The sequence below is a fragment of the Aspergillus flavus genome, chromosome 2, assembly GCF_009017415.1.
Source record: "Aspergillus flavus chromosome 2, complete sequence".
In the NCBI taxonomy this organism is placed as follows: domain Eukaryota; kingdom Fungi; phylum Ascomycota; class Eurotiomycetes; order Eurotiales; family Aspergillaceae; genus Aspergillus; species Aspergillus flavus.
In genome coordinates this window covers 3285468-3304132 of record NC_092409.1, presented here as the reverse complement: position 1 = coordinate 3304132, position 18665 = coordinate 3285468, and the positions used below count along the sequence as shown (strand labels likewise).

At 46.7% G+C, this 18665-nt stretch overlaps 6 protein-coding genes across 6 annotated transcripts; 1 reads left to right on the top strand and 5 right to left on the bottom strand.

Moving 5' to 3' along the window:
• Positions 1 to 67: 67 nt before the first annotated feature.
• F9C07_2758 (putative magnesium dependent phosphatase) lies at positions 68 to 801 on the bottom strand (the record flags this gene model as incomplete). The annotated part of the gene is made up of 2 exons (XM_041289783.1): positions 68 to 533; positions 602 to 801. The coding sequence occupies 2 exons, from the start codon at positions 799 to 801 to the stop codon at positions 68 to 70; spliced, it is 666 nt and encodes a 221-aa protein (XP_041142882.1).
• Positions 802 to 1855: 1054 nt separating this feature from the next.
• F9C07_2252735 (uncharacterized protein) lies at positions 1856 to 2923 on the top strand (the record flags this gene model as incomplete). Its single annotated transcript, XM_071510088.1, has 2 exons — positions 1856 to 1921; positions 1953 to 2923. 2 exons carry the CDS (start codon positions 1856 to 1858, stop codon positions 2685 to 2687), a joined length of 801 nt encoding a protein of 266 aa, XP_071363834.1. The 3' UTR covers positions 2688 to 2923.
• Positions 2924 to 2997: 74 nt separating this feature from the next.
• On the bottom strand, positions 2998 to 13801 carry F9C07_2277587 (DNA/RNA helicase MER3/SLH1, DEAD-box superfamily). The gene is made up of 13 exons (XM_071510249.1): positions 13125 to 13801; positions 13009 to 13038; positions 11967 to 12944; positions 9557 to 11894; positions 9327 to 9508; positions 8580 to 9268; positions 7953 to 8528; positions 7753 to 7907; positions 7598 to 7695; positions 7327 to 7542; positions 7081 to 7267; positions 4443 to 7023; positions 2998 to 4382 (listed from the first exon to the last, which is right to left on the bottom strand). Exons 4-12 carry the CDS (start codon positions 10309 to 10311, stop codon positions 6132 to 6134), a joined length of 3750 nt encoding a protein of 1249 aa, XP_071363832.1. The 5' UTR covers positions 10312 to 11894; positions 11967 to 12944; positions 13009 to 13038; positions 13125 to 13801; the 3' UTR covers positions 2998 to 4382; positions 4443 to 6131.
• F9C07_2759 (uncharacterized protein) lies at positions 3160 to 5246 on the bottom strand (the record flags this gene model as incomplete). Its single annotated transcript, XM_071511007.1, has 4 exons — positions 3160 to 4382; positions 4443 to 5046; positions 5106 to 5153; positions 5223 to 5246. The coding sequence occupies 4 exons, from the start codon at positions 5244 to 5246 to the stop codon at positions 3160 to 3162; spliced, it is 1899 nt and encodes a 632-aa protein (XP_071363833.1).
• F9C07_2763 (putative UDP-galactose transporter) lies at positions 11375 to 13516 on the bottom strand. Its single transcript, XM_041289780.2, has 4 exons — positions 13125 to 13516; positions 13009 to 13038; positions 11967 to 12944; positions 11375 to 11894 (listed from the first exon to the last, which is right to left on the bottom strand). The coding sequence occupies exons 1-4, from the start codon at positions 13191 to 13193 to the stop codon at positions 11577 to 11579; spliced, it is 1395 nt and encodes a 464-aa protein (XP_041142879.2). The 5' UTR covers positions 13194 to 13516; the 3' UTR covers positions 11375 to 11576.
• On the bottom strand, positions 13802 to 18366 carry F9C07_2129356 (uncharacterized protein). The gene has a single exon (XM_041284759.2). The coding sequence runs from the start codon at positions 17589 to 17591 to the stop codon at positions 15312 to 15314; it is 2280 nt and encodes a 759-aa protein (XP_041142878.2). The 5' UTR covers positions 17592 to 18366; the 3' UTR covers positions 13802 to 15311.
• Positions 18367 to 18665: the final 299 nt, after the last annotated feature.

Here is an 18665-nt window from a genome sequence, read left to right as displayed (position 1 = left end):
ATGCCAATCCCAACGCTCATTCTCGGGATAGTCACCCTGATTTTTGGCGACCCTTGGAAAAATCCATTCAATTCGCCTGCTCACCATTATGTTCCTTTGGCGCAGAAGGCTTTATTCCATTCCTTTTACGCCATGCCCAGACACCCCGATCAACCTCTTCTTTTGTCATACCGTCCCGAACGAGACAGAAGGTAACCCCAAGCTCGGTCTCAACGTTCCGATTGCGCGCCTCATCATCGAAAAAGAGCATATCTTCATAGTTGATTCCGCTAGCCTGGTGGATCTTCGAGAAATGTTGTGTCTTGTTTGCCGGAAAGATCTGAACGTAGGTAAAATAATCTAAGGCACGGACTGATTTCGCCTTAGCTGCGGGGTTGTCAGAGAAAGTTGGAATAATGTGAAGGGCCTTGAGCATGTCCCGGGCAAGGTCGGGGGTATGCGTCCGGGAGGCCAGAGCTAACGGAATTGAGCGGGTTTTGCACGCATAGATGATTGCTGATACCGCGGGGTAGAAGGCGAACGACTCATTCCACCTGTCGCATGAAGAGCCGTGAGTACTTCGAATGCATGGTATTGTTCATTGCGCAAAGGATGTACATACCTGTCGGTACACCGGGAATTATTATCTCGTGGCTTGATCGGTGCGCTGACATGTGTATCCACCCAAAATGGCCACAGTGTGTAATCCAGATCAAAGGCGATCAGTTTTGGGAGGGGGAGACCATCGTTGAAGGTTGCGGGGGCAGTAGACGCATCCTCTAGGGGTTGTGTGTTGGTTCTTTTGGCGCGCATCATATTCATTCTTGATCGGAGTACAAAAAGAGGCCCCTGTGAGCAGAATCCAGATTTTGAGAGTTTCTAGGGAAGCCAATTCGAATCAAACCGTGGTCCGCCACTTAAAGTCGAAGTTCAGTCTGGAAATGACCCCAAGGGTCACGTGCAGTGTTGAGAGGACATCCTGAGGCATTGCATTTAAATCTCCCACTGATTTCGATTTCTTGGTTTTCGCGCTCTGATTCTTGATTTCTAAGGGCCCGGAACGGGTCGTTAGGTGAGTTCATTAGCTTAGATCCACTCGTAAGGCTTTGTCCTTCTACTGGACCGGACTTGTATAGTAGTACCTATATACCTATCACCAATCATCCTTCCTCCTATCATAAATTGCTATTCATTTGTCCTTTTGACAGCACGTGACGGGGTTGATATTTCCTTTCCCAGAGGAATTTCACGTGTTGTCATGATTCTGGCAAGAGCGAAGTCGTCCATTCCAGGGAACTGTGGGGAAATCGTGTATATACATTTGTTCCAATCCTATGCTATCAGTCTTACTGTGAGCCATTGGCCAAAATTCCCAAGATCATTGCATATATTTGAATTGCATATACTCCTTATAAAGATGGCACATCCCTTAAATGAATCTCAGAGAATACACTACTTGGAAGGAAAAAGGTTTCTGGAAATTCCTTTTGATGAGGTCGTCAATCCGCTACTCCTTTCCTTTAAGATCGCATCAATGCTGATGGCTATTACCGTCCTGACGTGAACTATCCTGGCACGGTCGGTTCAGCTATCCCTGACGTAGCTTTCCATTTGACAGTATTGACGCACGTTACTGTTATTCCAGTTTCACACAAAGAGAACCCATTTTCTATCCGAATACCCTGCTTATTTTGGGGCCTCTTTTTTCAACATCACCAGGGCTGAGCTACTGAGCATGGATCCTCGGCAGCGGCTGTTGCTAGAGAACGTTTGCCATGCACTTGAGAACGCTGAAACTCGCCTTGACCAAGCAGCTTCCTCGAGGACGCCGGTGTTCGTGGCAGGATCATCGCACGACCATCTGATCTCTTCAAACATGGATCCTGAAACTTCGGGTAGTCATCAGGCTACTGGTATCTATGACAGCGGTGTTGCCAACCGCGTGAGCTGGGTTTTCAATTAAAGGAACCTAGCATATATGTCGATACGGCTTGCTCTGGAGGTCTGGTGGCTGTTCATCTGGCGGCCCAGAGCTTGAAGCTAGGCGAGTGTGGAATGGTACAGCATCTTCAGTACAATTCGTTGTGGATCTTCTACTAACCATAGATCTTCGCTACGTTACCATAGTCGGTTATACCGCTGAAAGCCCCGAGCCTCTTACAAGGCAACTCAGAAGCTCCGCTGGAAAGATTGAGGAGGAAGATATTCTTGCTCTTGTGGAGTATTGCATTGATCCTTGCAATTCATTGACAGATAATACATGCCAATTTGCCTACGGGCTAGTTCGAGAAGCAACATTTCGTGACTGGCGCGTACCGGTTCCTGCATACATGAAATACCCTTTATTTCCTCATCTTCAAGATACCAATGACCCCCAGGGGCATCAACGGACAGAGCACGACAATGATTACAGTCCTGGGGCTCTACTTAATGCCGCACAAACACGAGAAATCGCAACCGCGTTCACGTTAGACGCCATTCGAAAACAATTGGCTTGTCTGGTAAGCTCTTCGGAGAATGATATTGATGCAGCAAAGTCTATTACGGGTAATATGGTTGATTCAATTATCGTAATGGAACTCAGAACATGGTTGGTAAAAGAGCTTGGAGCTGACATTACCATGACTGATATCATGACCTGGGAAAGCCTGACTGAGTTGTCCGAGAGAGTGGTAAACTCGAGTAAATCTGTCCGTGTTTCAAAGTAGTCTGCCTCTTTCTCCTTTTCGCGAGATCCCGATTCGCCGTGGGCTTACAATTATGTGAACTACTTTTTAGGTAGCTTCAACGCCTCTGAACTTAGTATAGCTTATGTGGTACAGGTGTTAGGATATAGGAATCAAGCAATTCGTCAGATAGTATGATTAGTCTCTCTGCTGCTTAATGAGAGTGTGTTGGACGCCTTATTCGAATCCATATGATTCTATCATCACCAAGCATATTACCAAGACATCCATTCTAACCTTTTATCCTTGTCTCGCCTAGACTTTGTCCCTTTCATCTGATTGCTGCAGATTTTTTTTTTTTTTTTTTTTTTTTTGGTTCCTTTTCCTTTTCCTCTGTTTTTCTTTTTTGTGCTATTCCATTCTTTCTTGAGTTTTGAGCGAAGTTGACATTATCTAGCCCACCTAACTCTCCTCATAGAAACTGTATTTACCGAGGCAGTTGCCCGTATAAGCCCTACAAAGGACTATAAACGAAGCAATTGTTTTTCTCCAAGATCCTCCAGATCTGTTGATGGTCCTCAAGACCTGTAATACCCATCTCGTCCTCAAGAGTCTTACTATCAGTGGCATAACGCATGATCTGAGTCTGCTGTTCAAGGTCCAGAATACCTTCCGCACCGGCCGCGTCTGCAATAATTCTGCGCCAAATCTCGAGCGTAAAACCAAAACGCCAGGTCTCCTTTTCCTTGCGGAGGGCTCGGGATCCATATGTAGTGCGGGAGTTTCCCTTTCCTGAGCGGGCTGGTTGTGGTGATGCGGACAGCTCGTTTCTTGCGGCGACAATGTGTTGTTCTTCATCGTTTCTGGTGAGTGAAGTATCAGCATTCTCTGTGTTGGATGGATGAAGAATTGGGAAGTTGGCGTCGAATGGGTCTGTGCCGGGGTGGAAAGGGCCCATTCGGTCAGGTTCAGTGATATGGATTTCCACGGGGGAAGAAGGTGATTCCGAGGAACTTGGATGTTCTGCTGTTTCCAGGTCGTCGAATTGCTGAGTGATGTCTTCGATGTGTACCGCGGAAGGATAGGGGTCGTCTCTATCGTCGTCTTCTTGCTGGCCCTGTTCCTTGTTTGGGGAGCAAACACTACTCTCCTTGCCTTGCCAAAGGAGGATTCTGGAAACATTCATCATTCGCAGAGCAGTGATCCAGAGGTCTGTACCATGCACGCCTTCGTCATGTAGTGCTTCCATACGAACACGTTTGGTGAGTCTGGCGTACGCGGTGTTCTTTTTGTTCTGCAGCTCTCTCTGTGCGGCAGTGTCGATTTTCTGGTTGGGCTCTGCGTTTGTCTGGGCGATGGTACTGACAGGTCCCTGGGCCTCATCGTCATTTGAGAGGTCATCATCCGAGTCAATGTTGGTCTTTATCTCGTTTATGGCTTCGGCCTTTCCGAGGAACTCTCTCGCAACTTGTGGAAGAGTGTCGTTGGGAAGCCAGATGATGCTCTTGCTGTTTGCAGTTTCAGGTAAGGCTGGGGATTTGCCCCCGGGGAGGAACTTCAGGAGCTGGTCTGATGTTCTTTGCATGCTCAGCATACTCGCAAGGTGCACCGTGCCACTCTTTGCCATGTAAACGTTGGACAAGATGAGATAGGCAATCGAGCGAAGGCCACGGGTACAGGCGAAACGTTTGAGGTCGTCAAGTGCTGTTCCTTTAGCGGGGTTAGATTTGAACTGGCCTGGATCAGACAGTCAGTGTTTGTCTAGTCGATATCGTTATTAGGGTTGTGTGTACTTACCGAAATTTTGTCGCAAAGCCTTCTTCCCCTTGTTTGGCGACTTTCCAAGGCGACTACCCCTTGTGCTGCGTTCGTTCTCCTTTCCTGCTGTGACTTTCACCGCAGTCGAATCTTCGTTGAATGACCTCTCTTCATGTTTAGGTTCGACAATAGCATAAGCATCATCCTCGAGGAAGTGAAGGTCACTTTTGATGTAAACACGAGCAAGGACTTCCAATCCCACAGGCCCTAGAGGGTTACCCCCAAGATCAAGCTTCTTGAGCATATAGCAGTTCTTAAAGGAGTTGAGGAACTGGCACCACATTGCCTTATCTTCAGGGCTTGGGCTGATATTGATGTTGTTGTTCGAGATGTCAAGCTCCCTCATCTCGCCTGCGTTGAGCGCAATTGCCTCGCCCAGCTTTGGTAGAGATTTAATAGTGAGGCTGTTTCCCTGAATATGAAACTCGACCACTTTGGCAAGATCCTCCCTGATACATTCGAGGAGATCATCAATGAATATGGAGAGATCTTGGTCTGTCAACGTCTTGTTTGCAATGTCAATCTCTAAAGTAGGATCCCGCGCTGCGGCTTTAAAGCCAGGTCCATCTGGTAGTCGCTTTCTCTGGGTGCGAGTCAGTGCGTAATACTAGACTTGTTCACATTTTGTGTGTTAAAACTCACCAGGTCTCTGGAGAGAACCCGCGCGAACTTCTCGCCGTCAATTTTCCTCTAATAGCCATCTGCTCTCAGCATTTGGTTTCAAGTACGCGATATGGAGTATAAAGGTAGAGGCCTCACCGCTGAATAGTTCAACTTCCCCATGATTGCATAGTGTGTCGTCAAGCTAGCTTTTTCTTCACGATGAGTATCAGCTTCCAATAATATCAGGGAACAGGACAACTCTTATAACACAGTATAGAACTGTATATAAAACACAAACATGTTGATAAGCGACGGGGTTTCCAGTCACACAAGACATAGCTGCTTCGAACAACCTGAAGATCTCCGTACATATCAAGTATAAAGTGGAAGCATGGCTCACAAAGGCTTCAGACAAGACATAGGCTCTCACAGACAAGCATATTATAGATGTAACTGTTGTCCTACGTTAAGCAGAACATAGCAGACAAAGAGACAAGGACGAGGGAGGACGGAGAATAACAACAACTATAACAACAATCAACAATGGAGTGATAATACCTGATAATCCTGTTTGGAAAATAGAAGCCGTTGAGCAAGGAAGCTACATGGAAAGAGACAAAATGAGAAGAAGTAGCCTTGTACGCATATTCTCGTGGTGATCACAGAGAGTGTGTGAGAGCTGAATACGGAAGAGGGCGGGACAAGGTTGTCCTGTGACGAGAGGTGATACTGAAACATTGTGCTTTGTTGCCATGCAGACTGGACTTAACGGAGTTTACCTTCAATTCACTGCTTGAACATGCACCTATGACATAATTGAGATACAGTAGGTTTCTCCTTAGAGATTTCCTTATCACAACCTCGAAATGGTGAACACGAACAGAGATCAATAATGAGTAATTAGAGATGTACCAGTACAGGAGATAGATTAACGATACACTAGAGAACATATGAAAAGTGTCGATAGCGATATCTCAGGTTGGTGGGTACTAGTATTCAGAATCTCTCCAACCCTCGATAGTGACTAGTGTTTGATATTTGGTACCCATTAGCCTAGTTTCCATTCTAGAAAAAGTTAACGATGTCCTTGAACTCGTCCAGCAGGGTTGAATCGATATCATCCCAGATGGCAGGTAAATCAGCGGGTTCATAAGGCTGAGGATTCTGATGGTAGCCACTCAATGTGTCAGTACTGTGGTATTGCCTTAGACTTGCACAAGCCTCAGCGGCTTGGTCATCTATGTGTCTTTTTGTGACTCTCTTGTCGTGGGCTTTGTCCCCAGAAGCCAAAGAGCGCCTTCGTTTTCTCCCAATGTATTCAACCTCGTTCGTCTCAGTAGTGGCTTGGTTGTCATTTTTGGCCCCTTGGCTACCATTCGAACTGCATGCCTTTGGTTCGAGCACAGATCCCCTGGATGTCTCTGCGGCTGTGGTAGAGGTTGCATCTTTGCCTTGCACAAGCGAGTTAGGAAGCGAGGATGGTAGCGTAAGCCACGGCTCATCTGTGTAGATCCAATCGTCTTTTGTTCTGACATTCTTATTTAAGTAGGTCTCTTTGCTGGTAGTCTGAGCACGTCGGTCTGTCAATCTAGTGGTGCGGCCAATGAGCAAATCAGACGGTGAAGGTAAATCACTGAAGCTGTCATCTCCATAGTCGCTCGATGAGTCCTTAGTGTTAACATCAGGACATATTAGGTCTTTGGAAGCAGTATCACTCAAACCTAGGTTTGGTTCTTGTGAGGGCTTTTGTAGCATTTCTTGTGACTCACTGTCAGTCATACTATCCTTCCGAGTCCGTCTTTTACCGGGATTACCTATCTGCGTATTGTGTTTGGTGATACTTGCAGATAAGGTCAATTGATTGAGTCGGTTCGAGCGGTCAGCCCCTCCATTAGAGTGCTTTCTGTTCATCTTTGGCGGTTTCTCAAGCCCTTCCCGGCAACAGAGATGCTTGCACCTATGAACCAGTTAAGTTCCGCATCAAGAAGAGTTGGGGGAGGGAAGAAAATGATACATTGTTTTGTCCTTACACTTATGGTTGCAGCTCCATCTACCATTTCTAAGCTGCGTTGGCTCTTCCGCTTTGTTTACATCCTTCGCCTCCTTGGACTTCTTGCTCTTCTTGCTCGTCTTTTCCTGTGGTTTATTCTTGCTCGTCGGACATGCTATATATTCCATAGTTGCCCAGTTTGTGGCTTTGTCTGTCCAGAAGATCCTTAGACTAAGTCACTGCATGAAGGAAAACGATGAGGGGTCGCACCATCTTGCAGAAAGTCATTGAAAAGCGAGTCATCACTGTCGAAGCTATCTGGATTGTATTCTTTATTGGGTATGGCCCGCAAAGAAGTGTTGCTACGTCGGCGTGACATATTCATCATGTGCTTCTGATTCGTTTCGTCTGACTCCTTATTTGAACAAAAGGAAAACAACGAAGATGGGAGGGCAGGCCTCAACTCTGCTGATCTCAGAGTCCCGGCTTCAAAAAATCAGCAATACAGAGTAGCTAGTTTTGCAGAGAATAGAATGCATACCGATATCATCACACATAGCATAGCACGTAATGTACTGATCTGGGCTGTTCATTTCTATATGTAACGGTATCTCCTGGCTACTTTGGACCTTACTGGCACTGGCTTGACGTTAGTCCTGAAAAAAAGAATGAAAGGTGTGAGCTCTTTCAACCAACCTCATACGACGGAAATCAATCATCAAACCATTAGATGTTTCTGCTAAAAAACAGACATGTACAGGACGCCTCTGGAAAGTTGTTGGGCATTTTTCATTCATGAATGCGACCTCGGCTTTGAAATGAATTCTCACAGGGTTACCGTGTTTTGCCTCCTACTGTTGTTAGCAACGCCCTTAGCAGCGAAGTAAGAACCCTACCTTTCTTATCATCTTGACAGATACGCGTAACTTAGGAAACTCTGAAAGACGCCCTAGAAGTTTCAACCCAAAGGGAGGGTTCTTGCTCAAGATCATGTCAATCTGATGAGGCTCTGCACATTCCAGAGCTTCAAGACTGGTTATTCCAGCGGCTGCTAATTTTCTTACCGCGACGACACCGATCTGTTCAATTTGCTTCATCTGAAATGGAGATCTATCCCACACTTTGGCTCCAAAACTCCTTGCAAGTTCCAAGGCGTTTCTGGTGGCAACTGAATCCTGGAGAGAAATCTGGCAGTCTATGATGCATCGAATAAGCCGATTGACGTGTGAGAATACAAACCCTTTGTCTTGCTGGAATGCAAACTTGTGTTTTTGGAACTGTTCGTCATTTGGAAACTCCACCGCACCCAGCTCAGACTGGATGAGTAGTGATGTTTTATGAGCAGGAAGTGCTATATCCACTTTTACCGGAAACATTATGCCAGTTTCACGGTTGATCTCTTTATACAGCGACTTCTCGCCTGCCTTGAGACGAACATCACGGAACTCTTCTGCTTGGGAGATCACGGAGAGCTGGGTAATCGTTCGTTAGCTTGTATCATAGCTCAGATTTATGCTACTTACAATTTGAGACATAGTGGCGTGACGCTTTAATGTGAGGAAGGTCTTCATCGTCTCGAACCGCACGTAATAACGTGCCATTGCATCACCAAATTGCGTAGATCTAAGACTCTCAGTGGTGACTAAGTTACTCTCTTGGAGAAGCCTGATGTCTTTCTCACAGATCTGGCGAAGCATCTCATCCTCATCTTCCCTCTTGGCGCCCTCTCTTAGCTGATAATGTGTTGGATTTCGTCTGAGTCTCACGAATAAAAAGGTGCCAGCAAGCCATCTTATAGCAGATTCAACACTTGTGACATTGCCTAGCCCAATCTCGGCGTTCAGATGGTCAATTAGGTTCAAATGTAAGCAGCTTTCAAGGCTTTCAGAGCCTGAGACGAGCCGTTCGTAGTAGTCAACTCGTTCTTTTCTCGTTAAGATAACGGCGACTGCGTCTTTGTCAAACTGAGGTCTCCCAGCACGGCCAAGCATCTGCATAATCTCGAGATCCGAATATTCTTTACAGCCGCCGTCCAACCACCCGACAGTGTTTTTAATAATCACAAGATGACATGGGAGGTTCACACCAACTGCGAGAGTAGATGTGCAGCATATTATGTTAATCTGGCCTTGTAAGAAGCCATTTTCGATTGTCTGCCTGTCTCCGGGATTGAGGCCAGCGTGATGAAATGCGACACCTGCGGCACTCGTAGCTTTAATAAACCGGATCAGCAACCGCATATTCTAGAAACCATTAAATTCATTTCGTACTCTTTAAGTCTATATTATTAAATTCAAATGACTTGCTTGGTCCTTTCCATAACCGAGCTGGAGGGTTGGACATTGACCACAGTCGAGCAAGTTCCTTTGCCGTAGCCACAGAAGAGTTCCTCGTGCAGCAGAAGATCATAATGGGTTTTCTGCAAGAATGCATCGCAAGTATATCAGGAAGTCTGGATATGGCGGTCAGAGCAAGTCTGAGATAGAGTGTGCCTACTTACTTCGAACTGCACATCTTATCGAACGCAAAGTCATTCCCCTGGGACTGATAGCCGTACACAAACCTCTGCAGCCTAACGGGACGAAACTCTTCTCCAAAATGCTCCCTGTGTGCTGGAACATGTTGGTTCGTCGCATCCTTACCGAGCCATGTGGCTATATCCTCAGAATTTGGGATGGTAGCGCTTAGTGCAACAAATCGTACATTGGACCCTATCGTTTTCATGCGTGATACAACAGCTTCTAATGTTGCTCCGCGGGACTCTTTGAGGATATGAACTTCATCAATCAAGAAGAGTTTCACCAGCTGCATCAAACGTGCGTGATCCTTCCATTTCCGCGTCACGCTATCCCATTTTTCCGGCGTCGTTATAATTATCTGGCTGTTCTGGACGCTCCTCATCTGTGTGTAATCAGTGTCACCGGTCAACTCAGCACATTGAAGGCCTAATGAGTGGAACTTTCTGTTCCAGTCACGGAACCTTTCTGAGCAAAGTGACTTAGTAGGTGCTTGATAAATGACTTTGAACCTCTCGTCTTTCAGATTATTAAGTAAACGACATATTGCCAACTCCATAACAACTGTTTTGCCACTTCCAGTAGGAGCAGCAAGCACAATGTTGTCGTCCCCTTTGTAAACAGACTGGAAGCATTTGGATTGAATCGCGTTGAAGGCGGGAAAATGGAAGAGTGACCCATATTTGTCAGGGAGCTCATGCACAGACACAAGAACGATTCCTCGAATTGATACAGGCATGTCTTGAAACGGCGTCCTTTGTTCTAGAATTGCAGCAATGTGTGACTTTTCGAATTGTTCAGGCCGGAGCTGATGATCTTGGTAGCGCCCTTTGGAATCGCTATCTTGTGCCAAGTATGGTCGGGTTCTCTCAGCCTGTAGTCTGAGCAAGGGGCTAGAAGGTGACCTTATTTCAATATCTGAGGAACTAGATGCTACACTTTGATACGGTGTGAGATGAGGGGTTTCTGAACCGTGTTGGTCAGTGCATAAAGATAGACATTATTGACATTAGATTTGAGTCGCAGAGATACGAGACTTACCGCAAAAGTATCGAGAGACCAGAGCTGGGGCGCCATTCTGGGGCACTTCACGTGTGTGCAACTGACTTTCTGTAGTTGAGAAGATAGACTGTCGAGTTCTCGCTGATTCATCTGACTGTGCAAGCAATTCCAAATCTTCATCCACTACATTAAGCCTCTATCCCAGATGTATAGACAATATAATATCTGTTAAGCTTACTTACCGAATGCATCAAATAGCAAGTCGTCATCACGGCATAGTGCCTCTGCTCTGGGTGTACTAATAGGAAGCTCTTCTCTGCGTGATCCGCCTAGAGATGACGAATTTCGAGCCCCTTCGCTGAATCTTTGATCAAGAGCAGTGCGTACATCGGAACGGATGGGTGTACGGAGCTGGGTACCGGCCGTTCGTCTATATGAAGCACCCTGGCGTGATGCGGGAAAGGACGAGTAAGGTTTTCTTCGCATGATGCTAAGACGACTGCGAGTAAGCAGGGATGAGTAGATTAATGGAAGGATGTTAAACGGTTACTCATTTACAAGTGGCAGAATAGATCACCTGCTCCCCATTACAGAAAGACTGACAAGCACGTGGGAAACTGTCCGAAAAATGAGCAGTATGACAGTTTAATTGGTCTCTGCCAGGGGTATCTCCAGAGCCTCAGAGCGATATACACTTATACATTGCTACCCAGCCGAACGCCTGGTTAGGGTGATCAAATATATACTAAAACATAAAACATGACGTTCAGTGGTCTTCCAAAAAAGGGAGAAGACGAGAGGGAAAGAAAGGAAGAAACGATGAGGGTGGAAAACAGGACAAATCAAAAGTCACATGCACGAGAAATATGTCGATGTTCAAGATGAAACAAGAAAAGCTTCGCTTCTATCCATGCTTATTTACTTCCCATAGGACTTAGTCCAAATGCAAAGCGTAATGTACACATTGCATGCAAATCTGAGTTCGTATCAGTATCGTCAAAATCACTGGTCTCGTAGCTGCTTATCGAAATAACCACCGCTGGCGGTCCGGGCTGCATTAATCCTAGCATGGCCTGGTGACGTAGGCCTAGAGGTCGACAGGCCGGCATCAGACAGGAACGGCGTTCCGGGGAGTTTAATCGAAAACTCGTTCGGTGGAGGGGACGCGGGCGAAACATCGTCGCTTTTGGATTCTTTCTCATACTGGTCGATGCGAATCGGTGGCGGGCGAAGTCCCTGGCGCTTGCCGGTGCTGGAAGCCGAATTCGGGTCTTCGCAAAGATACGTAGCCACAAGCACTGCAAACGTTCCGAGAATAAACTAGAAGGGGGACGGTTAGCACATATTAGAAACCACGGAGGGTCTTTCAAGAAAAAGCTCCGCAGCACGTACATTACCAGTGAGCTCAAACTCAAATAGCCAGATACTCCCTAACGTAGTGAGAAAAATGCTGGTGGCAGTAGCAACATTCTTCGCATCTCGGTATGCATGGCCTATACAGAAAGATGTTGCAATTCCCCCGATTGCTTGAGTAACCACGGTAGACCAGACGGCCCAATTATACCCTCCGAAGAACCCGTTGGCAGCAATCTTCTCGCCATCCAAGAAGACAACACCAATGAAAAGCGCGGGGAAGATAGAGTATACGGCCAGTTGAACGTTGCGGACCCAAAGCGAGGTCGACTTTGCACTATCCTTCAGTACCTTTTCGAAATATACACTGGCAAGGCTAGATGCGACGCACGCACCCAGAGTCGCTAAGAGACCAACAACTGCATTCATTCGCGGAAAGGCGGTCATCATATCCTCTTCAATGCCCTCATACGTTGCCGAACGTTTATGGAGATTTGGCCGATCCAATTTGGCGGCCTTCCATTCTTCCAGCGACCGAGGAAAAGCATGATGGGCGGCCGCCTCCTCTTGGAGAGAAATATCCCCAGAACTGCTAATGGGCATCTGCACAAGCCCAACCCCCACCAGCAGGAGCAACAGCAACCCCCACCTGCGCAGTGAGATGCTCCTGTTCAGCAAAATCACGCTAAAAATGGCAGTCGCAATGAGTTTCAACTGATATGTTACTTGGAAGGGTGCCGCCTGTAAATTCGAAAGAGCGACGTATTGTAACGAGTTTGCAAGTGTATAGAGGCAGGCGGGGATTGCGAGCTTCCAACTGTCACCGGAGAAAACGGCAGACGTGAGGGAGAAGAAAAGAGAAGTTGCAGGAACTGATGGGGGCGCCGTTTTGGAAACTTCGTATAATGCTATGGTAAGAGAGATGGCAAGTTTCACAACCTCGTTGAAAAAGACCGCGGTAGACGTGAGATATCGCTTGCCATTAGTTGACGGCATTACCCGTGAGTAGTGTAGTAACTGTCCAGAAAGCAATGGATTAACAGTCCATTTTCGAGAATATTTAGAGAGTTGGGTAACATACCAGCACAAACGTAGTGTACTGTGCCGTTAACTGCAGCCAAAGAGAACATACAGTCAGCCAGAAATGGACATAATCGCGCAGTCATGCTGCTGATGCCGGGACGCCAAGAGCATTACCAGAATCCATGAAAAGTTCTTCCCAACTGGGCCTGGCCCCGAAGACGGGCGTTGTGCGCTTTCTCCCATGTTGATAATTTGGCAAAGTCGGTATTTCCTCAAGCGAAATTCGGTCCGTGCCTCCGTGTCAATGACAGAACGGGACAAGCAATCAATTAATATAGGCCCCTTTTCTCAAGAGTTCTATCCGCAAATCGATAGGGGCAGGTCGTCTGATGTTTGCCGGGGGTGTTACATGCGACTTGTGCGTTTTGAGTCGTTAAGAGGGCAATTGTCGCACGACCGAGTTAGAGAAGGTCCTTTGCGCGATCGCACAAATAGGACCGAGGTGGAGCTCGACCCCTGGGTGAAGATATCTCGGGAAACAATGAATAAGTCACAGTGAGATAAGGGGGTGGTTGGCAGGAGACAAAGAGGAAAGAAAACAAAGCGAGGACCTGGGATGAAAGGGGATCTGAGCTGAGAGGCTTACGAGCCGTTACTAATAAAAAAGAAGATCTGGGGTCGGGTTATGGCATTCGTATTCCTTCATGTTGAACGTGATTAAATGCGGCGCTTAACTAGTTTTAGCGGTGTGGAGTCCTTCAACTCGAGTGGTTGGTTTAGTTTTCCTTCTTTTTAGCCATTTGATTTTCATTCCATGGTCGGTGTCAAGAGAAGTGGAATTAAGTCCTTGGATTTGCATCGCCTTTGCTTTTTGGACCCATTTGAAGGCACTCTGACGTCAGCTGCCTAGAAATCATCTTCCAATTGGGTAGAATGCAGTGCCCCTTTGGGTCGACACGCCTCGACTCAAGTGCTACAAGTAATGCTTCTCAAGCCACTCTCGTCGTATCTGGCCGATAGATCATGATGGGCCGTTCACGTAATTCCTGTGCACAAGATCGAGATACAATAGAACGTATGTTTACGACACAGTATACATTTCCAAGACACCGGCGAGAACTTGTCTTCGAGAAAAGAGTGCCGGGTATAAGCTTTCAAACAAAGTGCCTATGACTCTTACTTTATTTTTTTAGTTTCCCACTAAATGAATGGATCCCAGGATATCGAAGGCCTCGATCGAACGCCTGTTATTTCCTGGGTTGTTTTGGGAGCTATGTACTATGGATCTAGGTTCAGTTCACCGGCCATATCCACGGGACCACTACCTAAAGTTCTCTGCTCCCTACTAATCTACGTACCAATGAAGTAGCGACTCCTGGTGGAACTAAGTATCTCAGCCCATCATTTATCATTATCCAGCTCACGCGACCTCTTGTATGTATCCTCTCTCCACCTTTTCTTCTTTGTACTTTCTGTTCCAGGAAACCACAAGCACTTGTTCCCTTGCATATACGAGTGACCCTTCTAACTGAATTTCGTTTGAATTTATAAACTCCACGGGTTGACTCAGTTACATTCCGAGATCGTGAGACATGCAAAAGTAATCGCAAGTAGAAACCTATCGGGTGAGGGCTTCTTGACTTGTGACTCGCTTGGGTGGCCAGCGAAGCTGAGCTTGGAGGCATAGAGTGGCTGAGCCCAAAACCATAATCAAAGTATCCAGCTTCCAAATGCTTGAGTGGGTCATGGCTCTTGTGCCTCTCCACTAAGGTGCCTGATCTGGAGGACAAGAGAAGGGGAAAGTAAGGGATACAAACCGCTGGAATGTATCCTAACCAAATCTCGGAAGTAGCTGATCCCCCGCCAAGTATACTGGACACATGTAGTGCTGTACTATTTACTACACTTAGACCTATGGAACCGGAAATAAAACATATGATAATAGGGATAAAAGGATTAACCTTATTAATGTCATGGGCAAAAGGTTTATGGACTCAAAAAGCTAGATTAGTCTATGCTTGTTCCTGCTTTCTGTGCATAAGGACATGGTAAGTAGTAAATACATTGTATAAGAAAATGGCATCGTCTAGCCGGTCATTGTGTGGTATGTGATAAAACAAGGAAATGTATGGATCAGCGAATGGTAGGTAATCAACCAAGATAGAAAAAGATCAAAGAGTGAGATAGTGGTAGGGATAAAGAGTGTATATAGTATAAGAAGTAGGAGAAAAGTGTGAGACACGTGTTGCAGGTGTATCAATCAATGATAAGACCTCTGGATATAATGGTGGATAAGTGATTCGTTCATGGCGGTATTAAGGACCTGAGTGTTGTGAAAGGCGACTGGTTACAGTCGGACTTTCAGTGTACTGCCGTAAGATTGGCATTATCGTTACCTCCCCATCCCAATGCCCAAATCGGGAAATCGTCTGTTTCCTTCCGTTCCTCGGAGTCACCCAAAACGATGGCCTCGCTACTATCCGTGCGCCGTCTCGAATGTCGCCGTTGAACTGATGGTATAGCCGGAGGGGGGTTGCGTGGAGGCGGCTTTTGTGATGGGAGCGGAGAAAAGCGATGTATAGGAAGAGTCGGTGTCAATGGGGAAGCTCCACTGGTTGCTGGCGAGGGAAGACTTTCCGAATAGATCAAGCTAACACGAGGAGACGCGCTCGAGTTAGTGGTTTTCTGTTCTGCATCAGAAGCCGTGCCCTGAGAAATGGAACCGTCTTTATCAAAATTGTTTGCACCTTGATCTTTCCGTAGCATATTAGGAGGTAGTCCAGGGCTGAGTCGAAGGAAGGAGATGTCGGACCCGTAGAATGAGTCCCGCGAAGGCACAGAGAGCATAGAATTTCTATCAGGCTCGAGACTATCTTGGTAACGAGCTTCATGGAAAAGGCTGGGGGTTATTTTGCCTTTCCGTTGCCTCATTGCTTCTAGTAGGTGCTCTTCTTGCCTTGTCACGGCTATAACTCGGCTTCTGCGGTTCTGCTGGCTCTGCTGGAGACGTGCCCTCTGAGACGGTTTTCGGACTTGGCTAACCATAGGATCGGTATTGAGGAAGTCTAGTTCTGATATCGTGGGTACACCACTCGAGCGGTGACTCCTCGTTTCAAGGGTTGACCTTCCTGCAGACGACATTGATGGGTTTCGTAATATAGTTTGCTGTTGTCGTCGGACAGACTGAGACCCACGGCTACTAGCAGACATAGAGTAAGGTCTCTCAACTCGTTTCAGTGTTCCTTTCGTGGTTTGGGCCGCAGAAGCTGTACATATTTCAGCCTCGAATTCACCGTAGGTAGTTACGCTGTCTCTTATGTTTTTGTCATGCTTGGCTGGCTCTTCCTCCTCCTCGTCATCTTCATCTTCTGATGATGAAAGACAAAGCACGCTCGATTTGTTGAGGTCCACATTTTTCAAAGTACTTTTACTGCTTTTCTTCGACATTGAACTCTTGTAGGCAGAGGGCTTTTCGCGTGAGTCAGCGTGCCGTGCGTTCGATGAATTAGAAACACGACTGTTGTGTGGGCGGGAGAAAGAGTTAGGAGACAAGTATAGTTCCCTGCTCCATTCCCCGGCGGAGCTATTAGATGGAACTTTTCGCAAAGAACTCCCTGTAGACTTTGTATCGCTTGTTTGCGGTTGTTCACGATCCCGTGGCCGCAAATGCAACTGACTGGATCGGGCCACTTCACTAGGCTGGGGAGCTTTCTGGAATTGGCTGTACCGTTTCAAAGCCATATCCATCTCACTAGTGCGCACTGTTCTTTCAAGTGATGGATCAAGCCAGTTTGTATTACCTGACTCGTAAATCGGTGAGGACTCGCTGTCGACGTCAGTAGCTTTATGACCCTTCGTTTCATGGCCCGAAGGAGGAGTTTTTGTGACTCTCTTTGTAGTTGCAGGGTTGTCATAGTTCTTCGGTTTGGCTGCAGGAAGCTCAGAGGTCATTGATATCGCAGATGGCGAGTTTACCAATCGTTGCGGCGACAAAAGGGGGGCGGCATCCGCTCGTGGCTTTGGAAATAACAGAGAGAGATCTATTCGGGGTGGGCGCATTTTCCGCTTCGATTCCTTCATAGGGCCCTTCGGTTGTTTCAAACCATAGCGTGGCTCGACATTGTGCTGCATTCGAGAGCTCTTTTCTTCAGTCGCCGTTGAATCTTTTGTCGTATTGCGACTTAGATTGGAATCCATAGTAGAGTTGCGGGAATTGAAGTAGGAAAACAGTGTAGACGAGGAGCCGGACTGTTGAACCCTTTTGGAATGGGTAGGAATAGGCGGTGGCATAGCATCTTCTGATCGATACTGCTGCCCGAGCAGCGGGGACGATGCTCGAACACGGAGGTGTGGTGGTGGTAAAGTTTCTTCAGGTTTAGGAGTAGGGAACGCAGCAAAACCGCCGCTTTTCTTCGCCTTGATATCCGGGGCTCTCATGAAGCTATTTCCTCGCGATTTTCTATCTTCTCGCCGAGATTGATCCTGAGGCATAGTGATCTCAGTCGTACCCAATATCTTCTGGGCTTTTGACGCTGACTCGTGCCTCAAATCTTCATGGCTAGCATTTGACATATGCACCCCGTTCGACACCGCGTTGACACTCGATGTCCGCATTGGTATCGTCATGGTCTGCAGGGGCATCTTAGAAGCTTCGATCAACTGAACTTCCGTTCTGAAATTTTCGTCTTGCTCAAACCGGTTGTATCAGTAATTGCGAATGTCACCGGCGGCAAATGTCGAATGAGAAGTTCTAATGCTGCACCGAAGGAGGACGAGGTTTTGTGTAACTCAATGCGTCTCAGGTATCGGCTGACGTGGGTATAGATATGCTTTGGTTTATTTTCTTATCTTTTACCCTTGATCCTGGATTGAGCTTTTTGTGTCGCACTTTCCAGCCCCAAAATAGTGTCCTTCCCCACAGTGAGTCGGTGAGAAGCTGTTCGGTTCGATCACGAGGAACGTTTCATTTCCCAATCGCCACTACTCTATCGACAGCATACAAAATCCAATTTCTCCAAATTGAGGTCCCTGGTATGAGGGGAGCGGAGAACAGGGATTCTAACAGGTGGGGAGAGTGTTAACGCGGGTAAGAATTAGGAAGAAAAGCGTCAAATATTGCTGAATGGAGCGGATCACTGGTGTCCTTTTAATGATGCAAAGGCACAGCAAATAAATAAGGAATTGATCGGAGACTAATAGACCGTCCGAGCGAGCCTAGGATATTTATTAGGCACTATAGTTGTGATTACATTTGAACAGCTGGAGACGGGGTGGGAAAGGATTTCGAACGCTGAGTACTAGTAAATTAATCTTAGCTTTAAGGGGCTGAGATGGGAAAGTATCCAAAAAAAAAAAAAAAAAGGAAAAAGGAAAAAAAGCCCCCAGGCAATCTAAAAAGCACGCATGGACCAACAACTCAGTTACGCGCGATTTATTATGGAGAACCCGAAACAGGGAGATCCACGTATCCTCTACTCCATCGAGTGCGTGCTCTCAGATGAGACTGCACATTTGTTGGTGGAGCATTGGGGGTAATACCGATAAAGCCCGAAGAAGAAAAGAGAGAGAAACCGCCACAGAATAAGCTCCATCGAACAATAAACGGGGGTGGCCAACTTAAAGTCGGTGTCCATAGTACGGAGTACACAACTCGATAGTGCTTGTTTTAGCTTCTGACAATATCAGTAATTATCGACAGGCACCACCCATGGTTCC